The sequence below is a fragment of the Nannobrachium achirus genome (genome assembly GCF_963921795.1).
Source record: "Nannobrachium achirus genome assembly, chromosome: 5".
Taxonomy (NCBI): Eukaryota; Metazoa; Chordata; class Actinopteri; order Myctophiformes; family Myctophidae; genus Nannobrachium; species Nannobrachium achirus.
Window position 1 is genome coordinate 25,606,342 of NC_137814.1, and position 23,704 is coordinate 25,630,045.

Genomic DNA, 23,704 nt, shown 5'->3' on the forward strand with positions numbered 1-23,704 from the left:
CGCAATGCCCAAAGACAGGTAGTGTATGCCAGTGGTTCTCAACCTTTTCAGGCCCTGACCCCAAAATATTCATACTTGAACTGGGGAACCCCCCCCCCCCCCACCCTAATGAGCACTACGAGTTGAGGACTTTCACAATAGAACACGGTTCTATTGTGAAAATAGCCGATCTACATGCTCACAACGCCTCGCAACGCTATTTTCAAAGTTTCTGCCTCTAATATTTGACAATTTGACCAATGTTAAATTTGTCATTTCAGAGCTATTAACAAAATCAATAACCAAAGACAATGCATAGCTATTTTTTCCAGGACCTTCCAGGACCCTTGATAAATTCCAAAACTTTTCCAGTATTGGAAAAATATCTTTCTAATTTCAAAATATTTCCAGGAATTTCATGACCGTGGGAACCCTGCACAGATAAATATTGTGAAAATAGCAGATCTATGCCTCGCGCCGAGAGGTATTGTGAGCTTAAACATTTTGCATCTTTCTTATATTATTTTGACAATTTGGTCAATGTTTGACCAGTTTTTATAGCATGTTTGTTGATTACTTTTAATGCAGTAAATGGTATTCTTTTCTATTAAAAAAGTTTCTTAAAAGTCCTTAAATTGTGACTTCACTGTCATCTGGGGACCCCTCTAAAATCATGTCACCCCATGGGGGTCCCATCCCACAGGTTGAGAAGACTGAAGTGTACCTATTCTGGAGTGAACGTTCGGCTAAATAAAAAATGGATCTACAAGCTCGCAACGACTTGTTGTGAGCTTAAAAAGCAGATCTGCTTTTTGCAGAACTGAGCTTACAGAAGATCAGTGTCAGCTCTGCTTTTAGCTTTGGTGTGGAGGGGACATAATGTCTAGTATAGATTATGGTCAATGAGTATATAGAGTTCAAGAGGTGTTAAATATGGGAGTTAACAAATGGACCTGAAAGGGGTCCGTTACTTACGAATAAATGAACGCTCAGGATTTTACTGTGTGGCATGTTGCACCTTATGAAGATTTAAGATTCTCATTCAAGCATTACTGTGCAATCAAACGTTGGCGAGACATATGCTCCGCACGGTGCTAACTATATATAATGTTACACTCACAAGCTAAAACAACATCATAAAGAGAGAGAATGTACAGCATGATGTATGACGGGAGAATAATTTAGCAGTCAGCATGTATTATACCCAGATTTATGTGGAGAGCACGAGCACGCCATTGTGCCCGTGTGTGTACGAGAGAGAGAAAGAGAGAGAGAAAGAGAGAGAGAGAGAGAGAGAGAGAGGAAGCACAGGGGTGTCAATTGGGTATGGCATTGGCAGGGGTATGCAGCTGAAATACCCTGGGTCCAGGGGGAAAATAAAAGTTACTTTTAAATATAAATCCATGAATGTCTCTTTGTCTATCTGTGCTGGTTATTATGTTGTTAAATTACAGTAAAATAGCTACAAATGCGAAATTTAATAAAATGGTCACTTTAACAAGGTATTATATTCTCCACACTTTTATTCTCCCCATCTTGACAGAATGGTGGTATATTCCCAGGTTCCACAGGTGCAATGCATTATTGTTAATTGTGCCACGTTTACTAACATGCCAAGTTTAGCTGCACTTGAACAACCGTTCCAGGCTGCCATATCCAGCCCAAGAAACCGTAGAAACGGGGGGGAAAAAATAAAATGTACTTCTTAAAATAAATGTATCATGCCTGTTGCTCAGGTATGGCAACATGACTGGTGTCTTGCACGTGCGCGGGCAAGACACCAGTAATGTTGCCATACCTTAGCTTTTTCTGAACTGACGCCACTGTGCGAGCAAGGAAGTCCACAGGATCCCAATTCTCAAATTTAATGCCTCCTTCTTTTTTTTAAACCGTGCTACATCTATAACGTCGATAGCACATGTTTTGCAGCTAGCCTTTTCCACCCCGGCAGCGCCTGCTAAAAATACTCATCGCTCACTCAAAGCACCGCAGCCTGTCACCGATAAATCTCTGCATGCGTGGCCCTGCAGCCTGTAGCCTAGAGCCAAACTAAGCTGTTAACAAGCTCCTAACAGCTTCACCATGCAGAGAAAACTTACTGTACGCAATGGTCTTCTGTCCCCACAAGGACATATATAGTCCTATAGAGACGTCCTTGCATTTCCGAGACATTCTTTTCTGTTTCATGGAACTCTGAAAATATTTTGACTGTCCATCCGTACCTACCGGTATACCACTACAGCAGGGGTTCCCACACTTTTTTTGTCTCAGGGCACCCCATGAATATTGTTTTAATCAAGGCAACCCCTACATTATAATGTTCACTCCCAGCACCTTATATTTATAGTCATATCGTCTTTGTCGGGTGGAAACCTTGTATGTCCAAAACCGTTCGTTTTTTTTATCATCTATAAAATGTACTAAACTAGTGAAAACAGCAGATCTACAAGCACACAACGCCTCGCATTGTGAAAATAGCCGATCTACATGCTCACAACGCCTCGCTATTTTCTCAATAGAACCAGAAAACGGCAGATCTACAAGCACACAACGCCTCACATTGTGAAAATAGCCGATCTACATGCTCACAACGCCTCGCTATTTTCACAAAATAATAGAACCGTGTTATACAGCATGTAATGCCTAAACTTTTAATGCTCCTCAGGGTGGAGTGGGGGGGGTCCCCAGTTAAAATAGGAATATTTTGGGGGGTCGTGGCCTGAAAAGGTTGAGAACCACTGCTCTATAGTATAGAATGACATTGGATTGTCATTCTGTCATCCAATGTCATTGGATGACCTCCCCCCCCCCCCTCCCCTCCCCTCCCTCTCGGGGGTTTGACCAATCAATCATGTGAACTTGTACATGGGCATTGACCAGTTGACTGACATGTGGCAGGGGGAGTTGAGGGAGTAGACTTCTCACTTTTCCTGTATCTGTCTATTGTATATTTGTTTTGCCATGGGCTATGGAAGCTGTAGTGAGGCTGGACAGATGGTTTTATTGGTTTATTGGTTTGCTTGTGGTAAGGGGTAAGGGAGGAGGGCGAGTGTGTGATTTGGGTTCTTTCTGTGGGTGGAAACCATGGGAGTTTTTCATGCATGGAGCTGTGCCAAGGTTAATTGATCGGCAGGTGTTTTCCAAATGTATAATTGTGGTCTCCTCTTTAGTAGGGCGCTGGACCCCGGGCTCTGGGCTGTGCACGCACGCACACACGCACGCATGCACGCACACACGCACGCACGCATGCACACACACACGCACGTACGTACGCACACACACACAATTATAGAGCAGCGGTTCTCAACCTGTGGGCCGGGGGCTCACTGGAGGGCCGTGACAATGTTGCATGAGTGCCACCAACTAACTGGCAAAACACTACGATATTAGTGTCAGCCTAAATTCTGCCGTGTTAGATTGGTGGGCCGCGAACATTTTCAAGATTTTTAAGTGGGACTTGATCCAGTAAAGGTTTTTTCCCTTTTTTACATTTATTTTTTGACTTTTTTATGCCTTTATTGTTTGATAGTACAGTAGTTAGGTAGACAGGACATGGGGAGAGAGACGGGGAGTGACACGCAGCAAAGGCCGTCAGGATAGGGACTCGAACCCGCGACAAGGTGCCCGGACCGCCATGTCCCTATGCATGGGCATCGTGACACATTGTGAGCTTGTAGATCGGCTGATTTCAAAAGATTTCTTACACATTTTATACACCTGAAAACTTGAGAAATGGGGCATTCTGCATGATGAGTACTTTCTGGTATCGATACCAATACTTACTCAAGTACAGTACATCCTGAATTCCAGAGCGGAGCATTTCTACATTGCAGTATTGATACTTTCACCCAAGTAAAACATTTGAGTACTTTTTCCACCAATGTTTTCCCGGTTTTATTGGGACAAAGGACTTTGTTTTAATGGCATGGCGGTGGCAGGCAGCAGAGCGATATAATCCTGTTGTTGTTGTTGTTCATGCTGTGTGTGTGTGTGTGTGTGTGTGTGTGTGTGTGTGTGTGTGTGTGTGTGTGTGTGTGTGTGACGGTGTAGTCAGTCAATAACAGCACAGAGGCTTTAATTACAAAACCTTCTCATCAATTGAGTCGGCAAGAAGCCAAAATAACACTCAGCGAGCTACAGTGACAAAACGACCAATCGGCGGATGGATGGGGACTTACTAATTCTGATACATTTTTCTCCTTTAGTGGGTTGGTCAATCGATCTGAACTTAGACCAACATTTGACCAACATTTAAAACCTTTTTTTTTTTTTGCTGTTTATTCAAAAATGTTGCTATGGGCGTTGGGCTCTGTAGTTAGTCATGGTTGAGGTCCCAAGTCTGCAGACTCTGCAGTCTGCACCCCTGGGTGTGGGCTAGTGGTTATTAAAGGTTATTTCATTAGCCTCGTAGCATGATTGCCTAAGTAATGTTTTGGTCAAATTGACATTTCTGCCTTACTCTCCTAACACTGTTGCTTCATTGTGCCTTTATTGCCTATGTCCTGAATGCTTGTTACATTCCAAAATAACTTTCTGCCCAAGTCATTTTTCACCCAGTGCCAATTGCCTTAGCTGTAATCCTGGGCTCTACTCTCCCTCTGCCACGCTTGGGGAGAGCCCCGAACTGAGCATGAGGAGTGAGCAGGCCGCTTCTTATCACCGTTACCCCGTTATCACCGGAACACGTTATTCCAACCAGTTCATTTCCCCTCCATCAGGCGCCCCGGCCGGCCAGGGGGAGGCAGTATAGAGACCAGGATTGATTGCTGCATGTTTTTGTTAGGGTATCTACCCTGGGATGCCTTAGTCATTTTAAGTCAACTTTTTGATTTAGGCAGAAATGATCTTTGAATGTAAGAAGAATTCTGATAGGCTGAGGACAGAGGCTATAAGGCAGGATGAATCAGCAGTGTTAGGAGAGTAGAGTAAAGCTGGTTGCACACTGCACTGCGTGTTTTCTCTTGTTTTCGAAATCTGAAATCTGGAGGCCAGGAAGAGAGAGAGGAAAGAGAGAGAGAGAAAGGGACTCAGTGGTAACAGTTGCGGAAATCGGAAAAAATCAACCCTGGTCCAAAAATAAATACGAAACGGGCGGCAGTGTGCAAACGTGATTGACATAAGGTGAGGTAGATTTTTTTATTCATGTTCCCAAAATTCCCCTCCGATATTCGGCCCAAAAAACGCAGCAAAGTGCAAAGACCTTTATACAGATATAAATAAAGGCAGATACATTTCTTTATCCTCATGATTGCCTAACTGGCATGACTAAAATGACTTATCATCCAGGGCTTGGGCAGATAGTCCCTTATTCACCATAGACTAACAGCATAATAATATAACAGCTGAGACCATCTCATTTCACTGCAAGTAGTATACTATTATGGAGATTTCCATTATGTCCCAACGTCTTACACAGCATTTGGGTGCACTTTCAAGAAAACGTTTTGTAGGCAATGAAAGGCGAACGAAATGTCATGCTTTTGAACATCAAATCAGTTATCTTAAAAGCCAAGATCTCGACCCCAAAATGAGCATATTACACTCCCATGATCTTCCATTGCTTATATAAACATTTATATAAAACTCTCCCCGCTAGCGAGAAGAAACCTAAAGAATATCGTCTTTGATGTCACCAGACTAAATCTGGAACGCTTCCATATAGACAGCTAGCAGAGAGGAGTCTTACATAAGGGGGGGCATAAGGGGGGGCTTCCCCAGCAAGAAACTATAGGGCCAATTCATTCAGATAAGGACATCTATAGACGGCGGCGGAGGCTGTATGCCCACGACAACATGCTGTGTCGCAAATTTAGCATGTGCTCAGTACCTGTGAAGATATCCCTTTTCAGATCTTTTTTTACACCACTGTATAATGCCCACCTTTGGTGTCGCTACTCGCTACAGACAAGGTAGCGTCAGACGTCTCACAGTGGCCTATAATGACAGTATGAGGCTGCTGTTGAGAGCTCCGAGAAGCTCCAGCGCAAGTCAGATGTTTGTCAGTGTCAGGGTACCCACGTGCTCTGCTGTACTACGCAACCTCATGCACACAGGGTTCCCACACATCTTTACCAATTCATTTCCAAAACCTTTCCAGAATATTTAACACGATTTCCAGGATATATAACAACAATTCAGCTCAATAACAAGTCGCTTACTCCTATGCACATTGCACAATGCCCAAATAGTACAGGCAATCTAAGAAAAAAAATGGGCCAACCTTGAACAAATTGCAACACAAACTCTTTCAACTTTTTTTGTTTCATAAATATGTTAGTAATAACATATCAAAAGTCCTAAGAAATCCAAGTGGTGGAACATAGTGAAGTGGTGGAACATAAGTTGGGCTCCCATCGACTTTCTATACAGGAGGAAAATACCCAGAAAAAAGATCTGCTTTAAAAGTGAATGAGTCATCACTTTTCATCAGTTTTGTGGGCGTTTTCTGGGGCCAAGGAATGTTTTTTGTGCAAAACAAATGCTTGCAATGGATTCAGCATCATGACAAACCCCTAGTTAGACCCCTCACATCCTACTTAAAGCAGATTTCTTTTCTGGGTATTTTCCTCCTGTATAGAAAGTCGATGGGAGCCCAACTTATGTTCCACCACTTCACTATGTTCCACCACTTGGATTTCTTAGGACTTTTGATATGTTATTACTAACATATTTATGAAACAAAAAAAGTTGAAAGAGTTTGTGTTGCAATTTGTTCAAGGTTCAACCCTAGAATGCCTGTACTAAAAGTCAGGTAGTGTATGGCAGTGGTTCTCAACCTTTTCAGGCCGTGACCCCCGAAATAATCATAGCCGTAGTCTATTTGAACTGGGGACCCCGGCACCCTGAGGAGCACTAAGAGTTGAGGAATTTTGTATAACATGGTTTTATTGTGAAAATAGCCAATCTACATGCTCACAACGCCTCGCAACGAGAGACGTTGTGAGCATGTAGATCGGCTATTTTCACAATTTCTGCCTCTAATATTTGACAATTTTGCCAATGTTTAATTTGTCATTTCAGAGGTATTAACAAAATCAATAACCAAAGACAATGCATAGCTATTTTTTCCAGGACCTTCCAGGACCCTTGATCAATTCCAAAACTTTTCCAGTACTGGAAAAATATTTTCCTAATTTCAAAATCTTTCCAAGAATTTCATGACCGTGGGAAACCTGTGTACAGGTTTATGTGTAGGGCATCTGAGTCAGTTAATGACATCATTGCTGTTATAACGGAACCCACACGCAGTTCTGTCAGGGTCTCGTCTAGTCTGTGGAACCAATGGCGCACATGTCTAATTTCATGCGCCCCGCAAAGCTTGGCCAATGTGACCCTGGGCGCCCGGACAAACGGACAAAGCAAGACTCACTGCAGTGTTTCCTTCTGGCCACATCAATGTCACAAACAGCTTTTACTTCAATAATATGACCGTATGTCAGAAACGGAATATTTGGGCTTGGTGCATTGCATTTATTTTTGCATTTTTTTATTTATTTTATTATTAGTTTTTGTATTGCTTTATTTATTGATATGGATCTCCCTGGATCTGAAATAAAGATTGAATTGAATAAATGTATTTTTACCAGCTCATGCTTATGCAGTCCATGTTTTAATACAGAACATTCCTTCTACTTTGTCTCTACTGACATGACTCTTATGGGGGACTGCGTTCATTTAGGCAGCAGAGTAAGTCAAATGAAGCTTAACGCCGGTAGAAACTAAATGAAGAGGTAATATGTCTCATACGGTCTTTTGTCTTTGCTTCCATTTTAACGGTGACAGATTGTGCCCGTCGTCCACGGAAAAGCAGCGTGTCTCTGCAAGTTGCTTCTGACACCGTCAGGAATACATTTGGAGTGGAGTGTGGATCGGAAATGACACCGACAAGGAGGAGAAAGAGAGGAAACAGTAAGACAGAAATTGGGTCTCTCTCTCTCTCTCTCTCTCTCTCTCTCTCTCTCTCTCTCTCTCTCTCTCTCTCTCTCTCTCTCTCTCTCTCTACATCAAACCCATGTTGGCAGTGAGCCAAGAAAAAAAAGAAAAAACAGCATTCCACTGTGATTCTTTTCAAAGTAGACTCTTTGGATAAAGGACTGTTTCCAGCATGTGGTTCCATCTACTGCAGGTTTATTTGTAATGTTACTTAAAGGCACCTGCATGCCAGACGCTAATGGTGCCAGCATTAAGAGGCAGTGCTGTGGCGAGGTCACAGGGACCGCCTCGGACGCCACACGCAGCACTGTTGGCACGCAGGCATCAAATGCCTCCGGAAGCCTTCTCTTCTATGACTACTACATCCTGATTATCCTCTATAGCCTCCCCTACACTCTCTCTATCTCTCTCTCGTCTCTCTCCACTTTCATATTTTTCAATAAATCCACAGGCACCACAAAGTGGATTTGGACTGTTGACGCTTCCTTTGAAAACCACAACGTGGTGTGTGGGGAATGGGCAGTGGTGGAAAAAGTACTCACACGTTTTACTTAAGTAAAAGTATCAATACTGCAATGTAGAAATACTCCATTACAAGTAAAAGTCCGGAATTCCTAAACATATTTGAGTAAAAATATGAAAATAAAATATTTATTATATATAATATGAACGTATTGGCATCAAAAGTATTGGCATCGAAAGTATTGGCATCAAAATGTACTCGAAGTACCAAAAGTAAAAGTACAAAATGTTTGAAAATAGCAGATCTACAAGCTCACAACATGTCGCATCGCGACGCGTTGTAGATCGGCTATTTTCAAACAGCCATGGTATAAAATAGGGCTAAAGTGGTTTATGTACGTTGTATAATATCATAATGTATATCTGCAAAGTAACTAGTAACTAAAGTTGTCAAATAAACGTAGTGGAGTAAAAAGTACAATATTTGGATCAGAGATGTAGTGGAGTAGAAGTAAAAGTGTTGGAAATTGGAAATACTCAAGCAAAGTACAAATACCTGAAGGTTGTACTTAAGTACAGTACTTTTACATCACTGGGAATGGGTTCTGACCTACATTTTCACGGGAGAAGACATACCCGCGAGGCACGTCACATCCACGCTCATATAAGCTGCAGAGTGCGGACCCATAAGGAAAAATCAAGCTGGCGTTATTGAGGAGGATAAAAACATATACGGCCGCTGCAGCTCATGTACAACTACTGGGTGGTATGAAATACAACGACAGCGGCGGGTCAATGTTTACGTTTGTAAAATAAAGGTTATGGCAGCACAAATGTCAACGAGTGACATTTATCAAAAGGGCCCTCGTATGTCTTTCCACCGGTGATACCCAAATCAACCTGTGTGGGCCAGTGGAGGATATAGCCAACAGACAAGCTCAAGAGGGAAATGGAGGACATTTGTCAACGGCCTAGGCCCTCTAGAGGAGTAGTCTCTCGTGGCCAGACTGTTGACTCGATTTGGAAACGCTCCCATCATAGTCTGGAATAATGTAAGAAGAACGATGAGTACCCGGTTAAAGCGGAAGTGAAGCCTCCTCCTCACTTCCGTTTCCGTCTCACATCGCGCACATTTATCATTATATAAATAAAACTCATCTAAGCATATTTACCTTGCCGTTTAGCAGAAATGACATTTTAAAATATATTTTCGTGAATGGATAATGCCAGCTGCCATTACTCGCCGTTCAGGAGGTGTAGTTCCAGACTCTATATAGCATTCGGAGATTGTGGAATAGTTGTCTGGCTACGTGAGACTACTAGAGGAGCAAAGGGCTTAGGTCAAGTCACAAGCTCACAATGCGTGGTGATGCGTCCTGTTGTGAGCCTGTAGGTCTGCCCTTTAACATGCCTTAAATAGGGACGGCAGGTTTAAAGTGGTTAAAGCTAAATATTAACTACATTGGCACACAGGTTCTTTTTTTTCTCCATTTCTTGAAAAGGACAACATACAAGGTTTCCACCCGACAGCGAAGATAAACACAAACACTTTCATCTACGCACGCACGCACGCACGCATGCACGCACGCACGCACGCACGCACGCACGCACGCACACACGCACGCACGCACACACGTACAGTACACACATGCACACCCATTGCCTCAAATGCACACACACTCTCTCGGCTCTGTCGGAGGCAGATGCGTGGCAGGCACACAAAGGCACCAAAGGGAACAGATAGCGGTCGATGGCGCGTCCTCCTTGCTATAATAAGTGGAGGGCTGTTATGAGTGCGCGTCGGGCCTCTCCCAGCTCACCATGTCGGTGCCCAGGTCGATACAGAGGATGGTAACGGTTCCCAGGGGGAGTGGAACGCTGGCGAGGATGAACAGGAGGAAGGGGGTGATCTCTGGGATGTTGCTGGTCAGGGTGTAGGCGATGGACTTCTTCAGGTTGTCAAAGATCAGGCGACCTGCGCGAACGGAGACGGAGACGGAGACGGAGAGGGAGAGGGAGAGGGAGAGGGAGAGAGAGGGGAGAGAGAGAGAAACGCGGGAATGTGTTAACAAGCGTTCAGGACTGAATAATAACTGCATTGAATCCATTGAAACGCAGGTTATTTCTTTCAATTTCCTGAGCAAGGTTGGCCGGGTTGACATTTCAGTTAATTGTTTGTGATGTGTATGTGCGCGTGTTTATTTCCCTTCCTTATCTAGAAGAGATACCACATACATACACAGTATATATAATATCGTCGTTGTCGGGTGGAAACCTCGTATCTCCAAGTTTCAAATGTGTATGTTTTTTTTGCAAAGTAAAGCCCTGCTTCATCGTACAAGGCCGTCGCACAAAAGTAGTGAAAACAGCAGATCTACAAGCTCACAACGCCTCGCGTGCTTGTAGATCGGCTGTTTTCACTAGTTTAAATCATTTTTAAAATGATAAATGCAACAAACAGTTTTGGACATACAAGGTTTTCATCCGGCAACGACGATATAATAATATGGTATATCCCAGGGGTGCCCACACTTTTTTGACGTGAGATCTACTTTTAAAATGACTAGCTCAACATGATCTACCAAAATGTTTTAGCTGAGGGCCTGAGGGAGGCTTTGGAATAGCAGCACTGGCGTTACATTTTAGGGGGAAATAAATGGGAAATACTGGGGAAAATGTCTTCATGCCATTTTGTATGGAAGTGGTAGAGTAGGTTTTGGGGTTCTTTGTAATGCTACTAAAGGTTCGTACACACAGAGGGCGAATTGGCGAATAGCGAATTAGCGTATAATTCGCCCTTTTTTTAAAACCTTATAAAGTCAATGGAAGCATCCACACCAAACGCGAATTTCGAAAAAGCGAAAAGGCGTCTGTTTTTTATTCGCCCTTGTGTCGAATTTAGCGAACGTTCAAAGGCGAATTCCTCTCTCTCTCTGTATCAAAGTAAGCTCACTCTACCCTATTTCAAGAGAGAGAGAGAGAGAATGGTGGAGGGACCTTCACGTTACATTGAGGCCGAGGGGAACGGTGTTTTTCTCCTTTTCCGTGTCTCTCTCTGTGTGGCAGCGTGGCTGCTTGTTACAAGCAGCTTGTAAAAACTACTCGAATGTATTACTGGTAAAAGCATATGGTATGTTTTAGGCTAATTTATAACTGCAAAAAGACTAATGTTTTAAAATAAATCGCTGGCTATTAAATACAAAAGGATCCGAAGTGTAGTGGAGTAGAAGGAAAGTAGGCTACTGGAAATTGGACTCATCTACAAGTACAGGCTACTCAAGTAAATGTAGGCCACTTTTAGTTACTTTACACTGACTTTCTTTTTTTACAGACCGAAACCCGTGACATGTTGTCCCGAAATCCTTTTATTTCCGAGAGACCCGATCATTTAATCATTATTAAAACCCTCGTTCATGTAACTCACTGCAGCCGTGCAGCGTGCGCTGTTAACTGATTGACAGGCAGACGCTACCAAGGAATCTATAATATTAAGATTGAAAGAAAAGCCAGAGATTAAAAGGAATACTTTTAGGCTATTCTAACTACAGAGAGGTAAGTCATGGTTTAACCTACGCGGTCGCTTTCTCATCATCCTGGCAGCAGGCTAAGCATCACGCATGCATTATGCACGCACCAAGATCTTTTCCCCCTGCTGTTTAAACTGATCCTAGACCAGCATTATCATCTCTCTGTTACACAGCCATTCATCTCGCTGCCTCACGGCTAACAGACCATGATCCTAGGTCAGGCCAGCCTAAACACAGCACACACGTTAAACAGAACTCCAGTAGTTCCTTATAGCGCACGCCAGCGCGCGCACACACATTGATTGATTGCTTTACAGTTTGCATAAAAAAAGCAGAAAGTACACACACAGTACGGGTCCTCTCGGGTAATACACATAATGATTGACAGCCCCGTATTCCGAGGGTGATGCGGCCATTCCGACCCGGCTATGATAAAACACTGACCGACCCTGTCTACCCCCCTCCTGTCTACTTCCCCTCCCAGCCCCGGCCGGAGCTGGGAGGGGAACGGAGAACGCGTGTTGTCACTTGTCTCTTCTGTTCTTTTTCTTATTTAATAGGCTAACAACCACGGCCAGGTCTCATCATCCCTGTCTCCGTTCTCCTCTCTCCTTTCTCCTGTGGCTATGCAGGGCTGCAGGCAGATATCGCCCCCTCGTTTTTAGGCGAATTAAGCGTATATTATACGCATATTCGCGTCGCTTTTTGGTGTGTATGGAAAAGGGCGAATGGCGAATTCTTCGCCTTTTTGGTTCGCTTATTCACGTCGCTTTCGCTAATTCGCCGGTGTGGACAGAGCTTAACAAAGTATTGCATTGGAGGTTTGCCTACTTTAGAAGCCATGAAGGGAGCTGACAGGCCCTTCTTGATGTCATATTGACATATATTTTATATTTTAATTATATATTTTTAGAGGCATGTCATGTGGTCTACCTGCACACCCTTGGTGATCTACTGGTAGATCACGATCTACCTTTTGGGCACCAGTTGATAAAGCCACACTGATCAACCCAATATCAGTAAAATGTAGTAAATCCCTTATATTTCATAAACTGCCTTATACTGCCTTAATTTAACTCCCTTTTATGTCTTCTTTCAATCCTTCTTTCCTCCTTCAAGTCCCAGATCCCCCCACCCCCTCCCAGCTGTTCTCCATCCCCACCTCCCTTAATCCTCTGCATCCCTCCGCCTTCCTCCTCTACACCAGTGGTTCTCAACCTGTGGGTTGGGACCCCCAGATGATTAACATAATGTGCAACATTGTTTTCTCACTCAACAGTAAACAAACCAACAAAAAGGTTTAACTGTATAGAGGTTTTATGTACATTTCTAAGGTGACAATTTAAGGACTTTTTAATACCTCTAAAATGACAAATTAAAGATTGGCCATATTGTCAAATATTAGAGGCAGAAATTGCGAAACCGTGTTATAGAACCGTGTTATACAAAATGTAATGCCTCAACTCTTAATGCTAGTCAGGGGTCCCCAGTTAAAATATGATTAATTTGGGGGTCGCGGCCTGAACAAGTTGAGAACCACTGCTCTACACCAGCCTGTGACCCTCTCTTCAATCCCCCCCCCCACCCCCCACACCCGTCTCACCCTCCTCCACGCCGGTGACGATGGAGGCGAAGTTGTCGTCGAGGAGAATCATGTCGGCCGCCTGCTTGGACACGTCGGAGCCGGCGATCCCCATGGCGACCCCGATGTCGGCCTTCTTCAGGGCGGGCGAGTCGTTGACCCCGTCCCCGGTCACCGCCACGATGGCGCCCTGGCGTGCACGGCGCCCGGGAAAAGACGGGTAGGGGGGCGAAGGACAGAAGGGGGAGAAGACATTGAGATGGGGAGCTGACACACACATGCACGCACACGCACGCATGCACACACCCACAGCGGCAAGGCAAGATAAGTGGCATGATTAAGCCTCATTTCATGTCAGAGGCTTAATCATGTCTTTTCAAAAAGAGGCCCCAGAGAGATTAAATGAAATGTGGAATAGAGTTCGATTTATTGAGGAGAATGACTGGAGGGGGTCAATTATGGGCTGACCTGCACGTGTGAGCACTGTGTGCGTGTGTGACAGTAAGTGTGTGTGTGTGTGTGTGTGTGTGTGTGTGTGTGTGTGTGTGTGTGTGTGTGTGTGTGTGTGTGTGTGTGTGTGTGTGTGTGGGTGTGCATTGTGCACAGTCGGCACACACTGTACACACATGGTGCACGTGCACGCCATGTGTGCAAGGCACACACATCGCACACACACACACGCACACGTGACGTACACATGTGTGCATGCGACGGTCATATGAATTTAATATGACATCCCGCCGTCAAACTTTGTAGATTATTAAGTGGAACTCATTTGCATTCATAAAGCCATTCTTTGATACACGCATATATGCACACATTATGCTGTACAACAGTACATGCAGTATTCACTATGAGGTTAACAATATAATATACCGGTACGTCTCAGAAGTCGCTGTCGTGCAGCAACCTTGTATCTTTATTCTTTATTCTTCATATTTCATGTTTCATGTTTTTATCATATTTTAATGGCCTACTGTATGTATAGCTGATCCATGTTGATCAGCTTTGGCTTGTAGATCGGCTATTTTCGATTTTTCTTCTCATCTTCAAACATTCGAAAAGGTTCTGTGCCTATAATGACACGCCCAAAATAGGGACTTCAGTGCGAACGTGACGTAATGTCGTCACATGACCCACCGCGGGACTCCCGCCCTTGGCCAGATTTGTCCCAATAATTGTCACTATACAGTAGGCCGTTTTGGAAGTGGGAGTGTGTTGTTTAGAAACAAGCCCCCCCCCCCCCCCTAAAAAAAAAACGCTAGTTCCCGCAACTTCCAATATAATTACAAGCTACTTTACAGGAAAACAAGCCCAAAGCCGCTTATAATAAGCAGACTTGGCTTGGCTGTAGTTCCTGCGTGGTCACCTGTCTCTGGAAGCCCTCCACTATGATGAGCTTCTGCTGGGGGGAGGTGCGAGCGAACACGATCTCACTGTGGTGTCTGAGGAGGTCATCCAGGTACTCCGCGGTCATGTCCTTCAGGTCCGACCCGTGCACCACGCAGGCCTTGGCATCCCTGCCGCGGGGCACACACATAAACAAAAACACACACACACACACACACACACACACACACACACACACACACACACACACACACACACACACACACACACACACACACACACACACACACACACACAAACACACAAAAACAGAGAGAGAGTCAGAGAAGATTATGCAAACGGAGGCGCTGACATTTCCTGGAATGCACTTGGCGTTTGCGTTGCATTTCGTACCCCCTCCCTCCTCCTCTGCCTCAAACCTTTTCTCGAGCACGTGCGCACACACACACACACACACACACACACACACACACACACACACACACACACACACACACACACACACACTCACAAACTTGAGCACAGCATGGTCAGGACATTGTCAGTGACACATACAGTACACACACAGCACAAACAAACATCTGCGCTCGCCTGCACACACACACACATGCGTGCGAGCACGAGCACACACACACACACACACACACACACACACACACACACACACACACACACACACACACACACACACACACACACACACACACACACCTGGGGTTGACTTGGCTCAGGGGAATGTTGAGGCGCGCTGCGATGTCCTCTACCGTCTCGGTGCCCTCGGAGATGATGCCCACGCCTTTGGCGATGGCCTTGGCCGTGATTGGGTGGTCCCCGGTTACCATGATCACCTGACCACACCGACAAGCAGAACAGAGGCCATAAATCAGGGCGGCATTATCACAATAAAACCTGGGTGTATTTCATCTGCGTGTCATCGCTCTCTGCATCGCAAGAGCTATGTGCCCCGAGGCCTATAAGTCACCTGCAGGGGCGTCACACCAAATCCTGGGCCCTGGGTACAAGGATTCACTGTGGGCCCCCCATGAATGTTAACTATTGAAAAATAGCAGATATACAAGCTCACAGCGCGGCACCGAGTGCCGCGCTGCGAGCTTGTAGATCTGCTATTTTTGAAAAATCGTGAAAATGTGTGCCAAGAAACCTATGTTTCCATGTCAGTGATGCTCAAACTTTTTCATGTGAAGGACCCCCAAAATGATATGAATTTGGCCACGGACGGACCCCCATCTCAAAATATTTAGTTCCAGGGACCACCCCGGAAGCAACATTTGAGTTACAAATGTTCGCTTAAAAAATACATATTGAAAGATTTTCACACATTTTCACGACTTTTCAAAAATAGCAGATCTACAAGCTCGCAGCGCGGCACTCGGTGCCGCGCTGTGAGCTTGTATATCTGCTATTTTTCAATAGCTAAAGTTATTAGGGCCCCTCCACCTTGGGCCCCGGTAACTCAGTCCCACTTTCCTACCCCTTGTGACGCCCCTGGTCACCTGAATGGCCCCCGTATGATGCTGTTGGAGCAGTGGAACTACTCACTGCACTGGCAGCGCTACCCTACCGCTGTCGGGTGGAAACCTGGTATGTCCACACGGGTTACTTTTCAGGAAATGGGGAGGGGATGGGGGACCTGTGTATCAATTCCAAAGGTTTTTCCAATGTAGTTATTATTTATAGTCCCGGTAATACTACGGTAATACTTTTCCATCGGTTCTGTATTTGTGAAATCCACAGGCACACTTACCCGCACTTTTTTTGCTCACCCCATGCAGACTTGTTTTTGTTGCATTCCTAACCAAATAATGTGAGGAGACTCTTTGTGGCTTTTGGAACAAAGCAGGCATTTGTAACTCCATAGGGAACCACTGCTGGTCGTCAAATTATTGGCTTAGAAATGTGACAAAAACAAATACAATATCCAAGAAGTCTCCATTTGGTGAGTAATCGATTGAAAGATTTTTTTTTCTTTTTCTTTTTTTGGCTGAACTATCCCTTTAACCACTTTCACTTTAGGGATGCTTTCCCGGTTTTAATGGATTAAAACACTGATCTGCAAGCTCACAACGCAATTGCGATTGAGCTAGTGATCGACTATTTTATCGCTACTTTTGTGACACCCTCTTGTATAATGAAGTAGTGGCACTCATTTATGAAAAAGAAAATATAATAATACTGAAAATGTTGAAACATGGAGATACAAGGTTTCTACATGACAGCGATGATATTACAGTATTATAAAAACATCCTGCAGACAGCAACAGGTGGCGGAGTGGTTTGCATGACTCCTGTGGAACCGTGTGAATACTGTAGTTCATTTCCCTGTACATTTTGTTATATAAAACCCAGCTCTCTGGGAGCTTGCTGGGGATTGAGTGTTTGCTCAAAGGCACACAGGACCAGGGCTTTTCAACAGCTCTGGAACCTGGGTCATAAAGCAGTATGTGGGCCGCGTCCTCCAGGCACTACAACACCCTAGTGTTAAAAAAAAAAATCACACTCGTGTGAACTGAGCGGTGGTGTGTGTGTGTGTGTGTGTGTGTGTGTGTGTGTGTGTGTGTGTGTGTGTGTGTGTGTGTGTGTGTGTGTGTGTGTGTGTGCAACAGCGCCCCTCCCTTAACATGTGTGGTCAGAAAAGGTTACTGCAGGCTACAGACAGACAGACAGACACGGAGACACGGAGACAGACAGACAGACAGACAGACAGACCCACACACACGGCCACGTATAGGAGCGTTGTGACCACCGCTCAATAAAATAAAAAATATGTATAACGTCTCTGTCGGGTCCAAAACTGTTACTTTTCAAGATTCAAAAGTAGAATATCTACAAGCTCAAAACGAGCTTGCAGATCTGCTGCTTGTGATGCTTTATAGAACGCTGATCAAGTAGGGCGTTAATTTATGAAAATAAATCACAAAAGGTTAAAATATCAAGATAGGAGGTATAGGTTTTTGCCCAACAGCAGTTCTGTGTTTCGCCATCCCTGTTGTACCCTACTGGCTCAACTGCAAGTGAGGAGCCCCCACCGGGAGGACGTAGCGCCTCCATCCTACTCCTCCTGTTCAACAACACTGACAGGCGCCACACCAGCCTGTAGAAGTTGTTAACATGATGACAAAAGATTGCCTTCCCTGCCTGGCTTCCCTCCCACAAAAACTGTCCCGACTGTGTTTGTGTTAATGCTCAATCATCAAGTCGGACGATGCACCACGGTGGATTCCAACCCGAGACTCCACAGTGGTGGAGAGGTACTTTACCGCTGCGCCTCCCGAGCGAGCGCCATAAGACATTTCAATGACGGTGTGGTTATCTCTGTCTACTCTTACCCACACCTTTGTTATAGAGAAACGCCTCGTTTGTGCGCGAGGCTCCATTAAGGTACATCACAGAGGTCTTAATTACACTGCAGTATCTTTCTTTGAGCATTAGACCTCATTGTGCCATGTACATCAATCATGAGATGCTCTCCTTCGCAGGAGCCACCGGTAACCACATTAATCACATCTAAAACACTAAACGAGCTCAGATCCAATGTTGCTCCGCCTGATCTCGTTTTCGTCAGCGCCGGTTTCGCGATCTGAAAAGAAACCCAATCAGCGGTTCAACGCTCTGAAAACCTTGATGGATGAGGCCCCCAGGCGAGGGAGAGAAAAGGCACCCTTTTTTTCAGTTTAGCGGAACGGCGAAATCAGCCAACAAACGGCTCCCTGGAATTACGGCGCCGGACTGAAGCGTAACCAATCACCTTAATGCCGGCGGAGCGGCATTTGCCCACGGCGTCGGGGACGGCGGCGCGCGGCGGATCGATCATGGAGATCAGGCCCAGGAAGCAGAGCCCCTCCACGGGGAAGTTGAGCTCCTCCACGTCGAAGACGAAGCCCTGGGGGAACTGGGACGGGGACAGGTTCAAGTGGCAGAAGCCTGGACCAAGGAGGATACAAGAGAAACGGTTATTTTCATAGACCAGAGGCCGGTTCTACAAATCGCCATTGTCGGGTGGAAACCTTGTGTGTCCAAAACCGTTCGTTTTGTATTTATCATTTTAAAAATGATTTAAACTAGTGAAAATATCCAATCTACAAGTACACAACGTGTGCTTGTAGATCGGCTGTTTTCACGGGTTTTGTGTGACGCTTTTGAATGATGAAGTAGGGCTTTAAGTTACCAAAAAACATACACATTTGAAACTTGGAGATACAAGGTTCCTGCCCGACAGTGTCGAAATGCTGTCTAAATCAGTAGTTCTCACACATTCAAGATTTTTGTGTTAAAAAACAATGGGGCACGAAGTGTGCTCATAATTTTTTTCTTTTTTTTAACCACTTAAACCCAATGTATTTCGTTACGTGACGATCAGCCAAAATATCCGACCTACGAGCTCACAACGCAGCGCTGTTGGCTGTATGCACACAATGAACCACTTTCAGAGATTTCTTCACTTTGGGTTTGACAAACGTCCAGAATTCAGCACCTCCTCTCTCAGGCCTCATGTCTCTTCCCGACACGATTGACTGTACGTGACTGTAATACCACTTCATTAGACAGTGCAGTAACCTGCAGAGGGACGGGTCAACGGTCTCTGAATTCAATTCCACTTTAATCTTGTTAAGGCGTCCTGTACTCATCATTACACGCCACCTTAGATTGAGCGGGGACAAGACGCAAGTTGTTGTAAAAGAGGAAAATCAAACTGTTTTCAGGACCTTGGACAGCGACCAGCCCAGGGGATCCCTAGTGAATGGGATTGAGCGCACGCCCACCTGTGCCAAGTTACACAGGCCACGACACATGCATTCCAACTTGCACATTGTTCCAAGTCCATTTTCCCTTTAAACGTAGACTTGTAAAGCAGGGGTCTTCAACGTTTTGAGGCCAAGGACCCCTTAGTTGAGAGAGAAATGAAGCAGGAACCCCCACAACTTGTTCCTAGATTCCATATAGTTTCATCTTTTGACAGCACGATCATCAGTGTATTTTGGATTCTTGTCAATTTGTGTTTTCAGATATTTAACCACTTGAACCGTCAATAATAAACTTGACCTTTCTCTGTACTTAGTCTGATCTTTTTCTGCTCTACATCAGAGCTCTTTGCCGAAAATAGCTGATCTACAAGCTGCGAGGCGTTGTGAGCTTGTAGATCTGCTATTTTTTGGCTAAAGTTCTCAGAATATGGAAACTAGGGATCAAATAATTAATATAAAAAAGGAGACAAAGTTTTGGAGGACCCCCTGTGGTAACTCTGAGGACCCCCTAGGGGTCCCGGACCCCCTGTTGAAGACCCCTGTTGTAAAGTTATAGGAAAGATTTATATATTTGAATGGCACTAAAAATACAGTTGTGCCGAGTACTGGTATTCACAGCCACAATGCAAGATGCCTAAATTCATATTCTCCGTGTTGCAGGGGGGAAAGAAATCTCAATTCCAAAGTTGATGAGTTTCATAGTTCCACCGTGAACTGGAGGTAATCAAGTGTAGTCGCCCCGAGGGCCTCTTAGACTCATTCAAAATACATTATTTCGACCTTATTTGAAAGCCACACCAGACAGCAGCACCCCACTCTGCCCTAGAGTATACTCTCTCTCTCTCTCTCTCTCTCTCTCTCTCTCTCTCTCAGGGACGTGCTGGCCATTGGGAAAAGCGGGACAACTCCCGAAAGGCCGGTTTATTCCCGGCCGGTCCAGATAAAATGTCGGCCTTCGTTCCATTTTTGGGGCCGGGGCGGCCAACAAAGTAAATCGTCACTGTCGGGCAGAAATCTCGTATCTCCCAAGTTTCAAATTTATAAAATGTTTCGCAAAGCAAAGCCCTGCTTCATCATACAAGGCCGTTGCACAAAAGTAGTGAAAACAGCAGATCTACAAGCACACAACGCCTCGCGGTTGTGTGCTTGTAGATCGGCTGTTTTCACTATAGTTTAAATCCTTTTTTAAATGATAAATACAAAACAAACGGTTTTGGACAAGACCGACAACGACGAAATATAACTCATGTGCAGTAACTGGCCCACTGGCTTGTCACTTGTCATGATCTGAAATGGCAAATCTTTGAGTGGCAGCAGCGCTATAGAGAGAGATCTCTCTCTCTATAGCGCGCAATGAGGGCCCCTCCAACTCTTTTTCCCGGGCTGAATCAGGGGCCCAGCACGTCCCTGCTCTCTCTCTCTCTCTCTCTCTCTCTCTCTCTCTCTCTCTCTCTCTCTCTCTCTCTCTCTCGCAAACCCTGTATACTGTCTAAAGCCTAAGAAATACCTAAAAAAAAACGTAATTAAAACATTCCGAGATCCGTGATTATTAAACTGACTTTCTGCAGACAAACTGTTTTCAATCCCAGCCACTGCAATATGCAAATGCGATGTAATTAGACGGTGCATTCGCCAGATGCTGATCTAAAATACCTATTAGAATATCTCTCCGCTCTTACCAACTGATGACCAAGCATTAGGACTAAACTTCCCTTCGCTTTAGACTAAAATTAGCCTAAATTACTTCCATTGCAACGTTCCATTTCCTCTAACAGGCTGCGGTGCCTCGCCACGGAGCAGACTCTACCATGCAACGCGCCACAGTAGCATTAATAAATCACAGTTACACGAACATTGTACTTTACTGTGCATAATGAGACACTTTCTGAATCCATTTGAGAGGCTTTGCTTCTTTGCACCTGCAGAGTTTTGTTTCGGGTCGGTTGACGTGAGCTTATTTGTTTCGTTCTGTTGCAAAATGTGATACCGTAATTTGAAATGCAAACAAGGAGAAAACAAGAAATTAAATTACCAACATTGTCTAGGGAGATTTTGTACTCTTTCAACCTGGCTTCCCTTTTATGGGCATGTCATTATAGCCAAGAAATGAATAAATGTGCCGCAAAAAAAACAACAACCAAAATGTCTTTATTTAAAAAAAAATATCAATAATAAAATATCGAAAATAGCAGATCTAATAAGCTCACAGAACACGATGATATTTTATATCATAGCATGTGAGATATTATCACAATTTGTCGTACGACAAAGTAGTTTAATGGTTACATGCAGCCCACGGCATACAAAAACCTCTCACAAGATGACAGTGAACATACGTGATGTGCTGTGCTTTCAAAACATACCAAGCACTCTCTCTCCCAGGCCTCCCAGCTCCATGTATGCACTCTGGAAGGCATCGGTCAGGCTGGCGTCCAGAGGATGCTCCTGGCCGTGAAGCATGATGGTACTACACCTGTATACAACACAAAGCATGATGGTACTACACCTGTATACAACACAAAACATGATGGTACTACACCTGTATACAACACAAAACATGATGGTACTACACCTGTATACAACACAAAACATGATGGTACTACACCTGTATACAACACAAAGCATGATGGTACTACACCTGTACAACACAAAGCATGATGGTACTACACCTGTACAACACAAAGCATGATGGTACTACACCTGTACAACACAAAGCATGATGGTACTACACCTGTACAACACAAAGCATGATGGTACTACACCTGTACAACACAAAGCATGATGGTACTACACCTGTACAACACAAAGCATGATGGTACTACACCTGTACAACAACAACACAAAGCATGATGGTACTACACCTGTACAACAACAACACAAAGCATGATGGTACTACACCTGTACAACAACAACACAAAGCATGATGGTACTACACCTGTACAACACAAAGCATGATGGTACTACACCTGTACAACACAAAGCATGATGGTACTACACCTGTACAACACAAAACATGATGGTACTACACCTGTACAACACAAAGCATGATGGTACTAACTACACCTGTACAACACAAAACATGATGGTACTACACCTGTATACAACACAAAACATGATGGTACTACACCTGTACAACACAAAACATGATGGTACTACACCTGTACAACACAAAACATGATGGTACTACACCTGTACAACACAAAGCATGATGGTACTACACCTGTACAACACAAAACATGATGGTACTACACCTGTACAACACAAAACATGATGGTACTACACCTGTACAACACAAAACATGATGGTACTACACCTGTACAACACAAAACATGATGGTACTACACCTGTACAACACAAAGCATGATGGTACTACACCTGTACAACACAAAACATGATGGTACTACACCTGTACAACACAAAACATGATGGTACTGCACCTGTACAACACAAAGCATGATGGTACTGCACCTGTACAACACAAAGCATGATGGTACTACACCTGTACAACACAAAGCATGATGGTACTACACCTGTACAACACAAAGCATGATGGTACTACACCTGTACAACACAAAGCATGATGGTACTGCACCTGTACAACAACAACAACAACACAAAGCATGATGGTACTACACCTGTACAACACAAAGCATGATGTTACTACACCTGTACAACACAAAGCATGATGGTACTACACCTGTACAACACAAAGCATGATGGTACTACACCTGTACAACACAAAGCATGATGGTACTACACCTGTACAACACAAAGCATGATGGTACTGCACCTGTACAACACAAAGCATGATGGTACTACACCTGTACAACACAAAGCATGATGGTACTACACCTGTACAACACAAAGCATGATGGTACTACACCTGTACAACACAAAGCATGATGGTACTACACCTGTACAACACAAAGCAAGATGGTACTGCACCTGTACAACAACAACAACACAAAGCATGATGGTACTACACCTGTACAACACAAAGCATGATGGTACTACACCTGTACAACACAAAGCATGATGGTACTGCACCTGTACAACACAAAGCATGATGGTACTACACCTGTACAACACAAAGCATGATGGTACTACAC

The 23,704-nt window shown here is 44.4% G+C and overlaps 1 protein-coding gene across 1 annotated transcript in view; it reads right to left on the minus strand.

Moving 5' to 3' along the window:
- Nucleotides 1-23,704, minus strand: part of atp1a2a (ATPase Na+/K+ transporting subunit alpha 2a) — a gene marked incomplete at both ends in the record, with an annotated part of 118,193 nt that overhangs the window by 25,348 nt on the left and 69,141 nt on the right. Inside the window, 6 exons of the mRNA XM_080725670.1 lie at nt 10,194-10,348; nt 13,504-13,672; nt 14,852-15,002; nt 15,544-15,680; nt 18,599-18,774; nt 21,959-22,068. Coding sequence (XP_080581796.1) covers nt 10,194-10,348; nt 13,504-13,672; nt 14,852-15,002; nt 15,544-15,680; nt 18,599-18,774; nt 21,959-22,068 — 898 coding nt within the window. The remainder of the gene's footprint in view (nt 1-10,193; nt 10,349-13,503; nt 13,673-14,851; nt 15,003-15,543; nt 15,681-18,598; nt 18,775-21,958; nt 22,069-23,704) is intronic.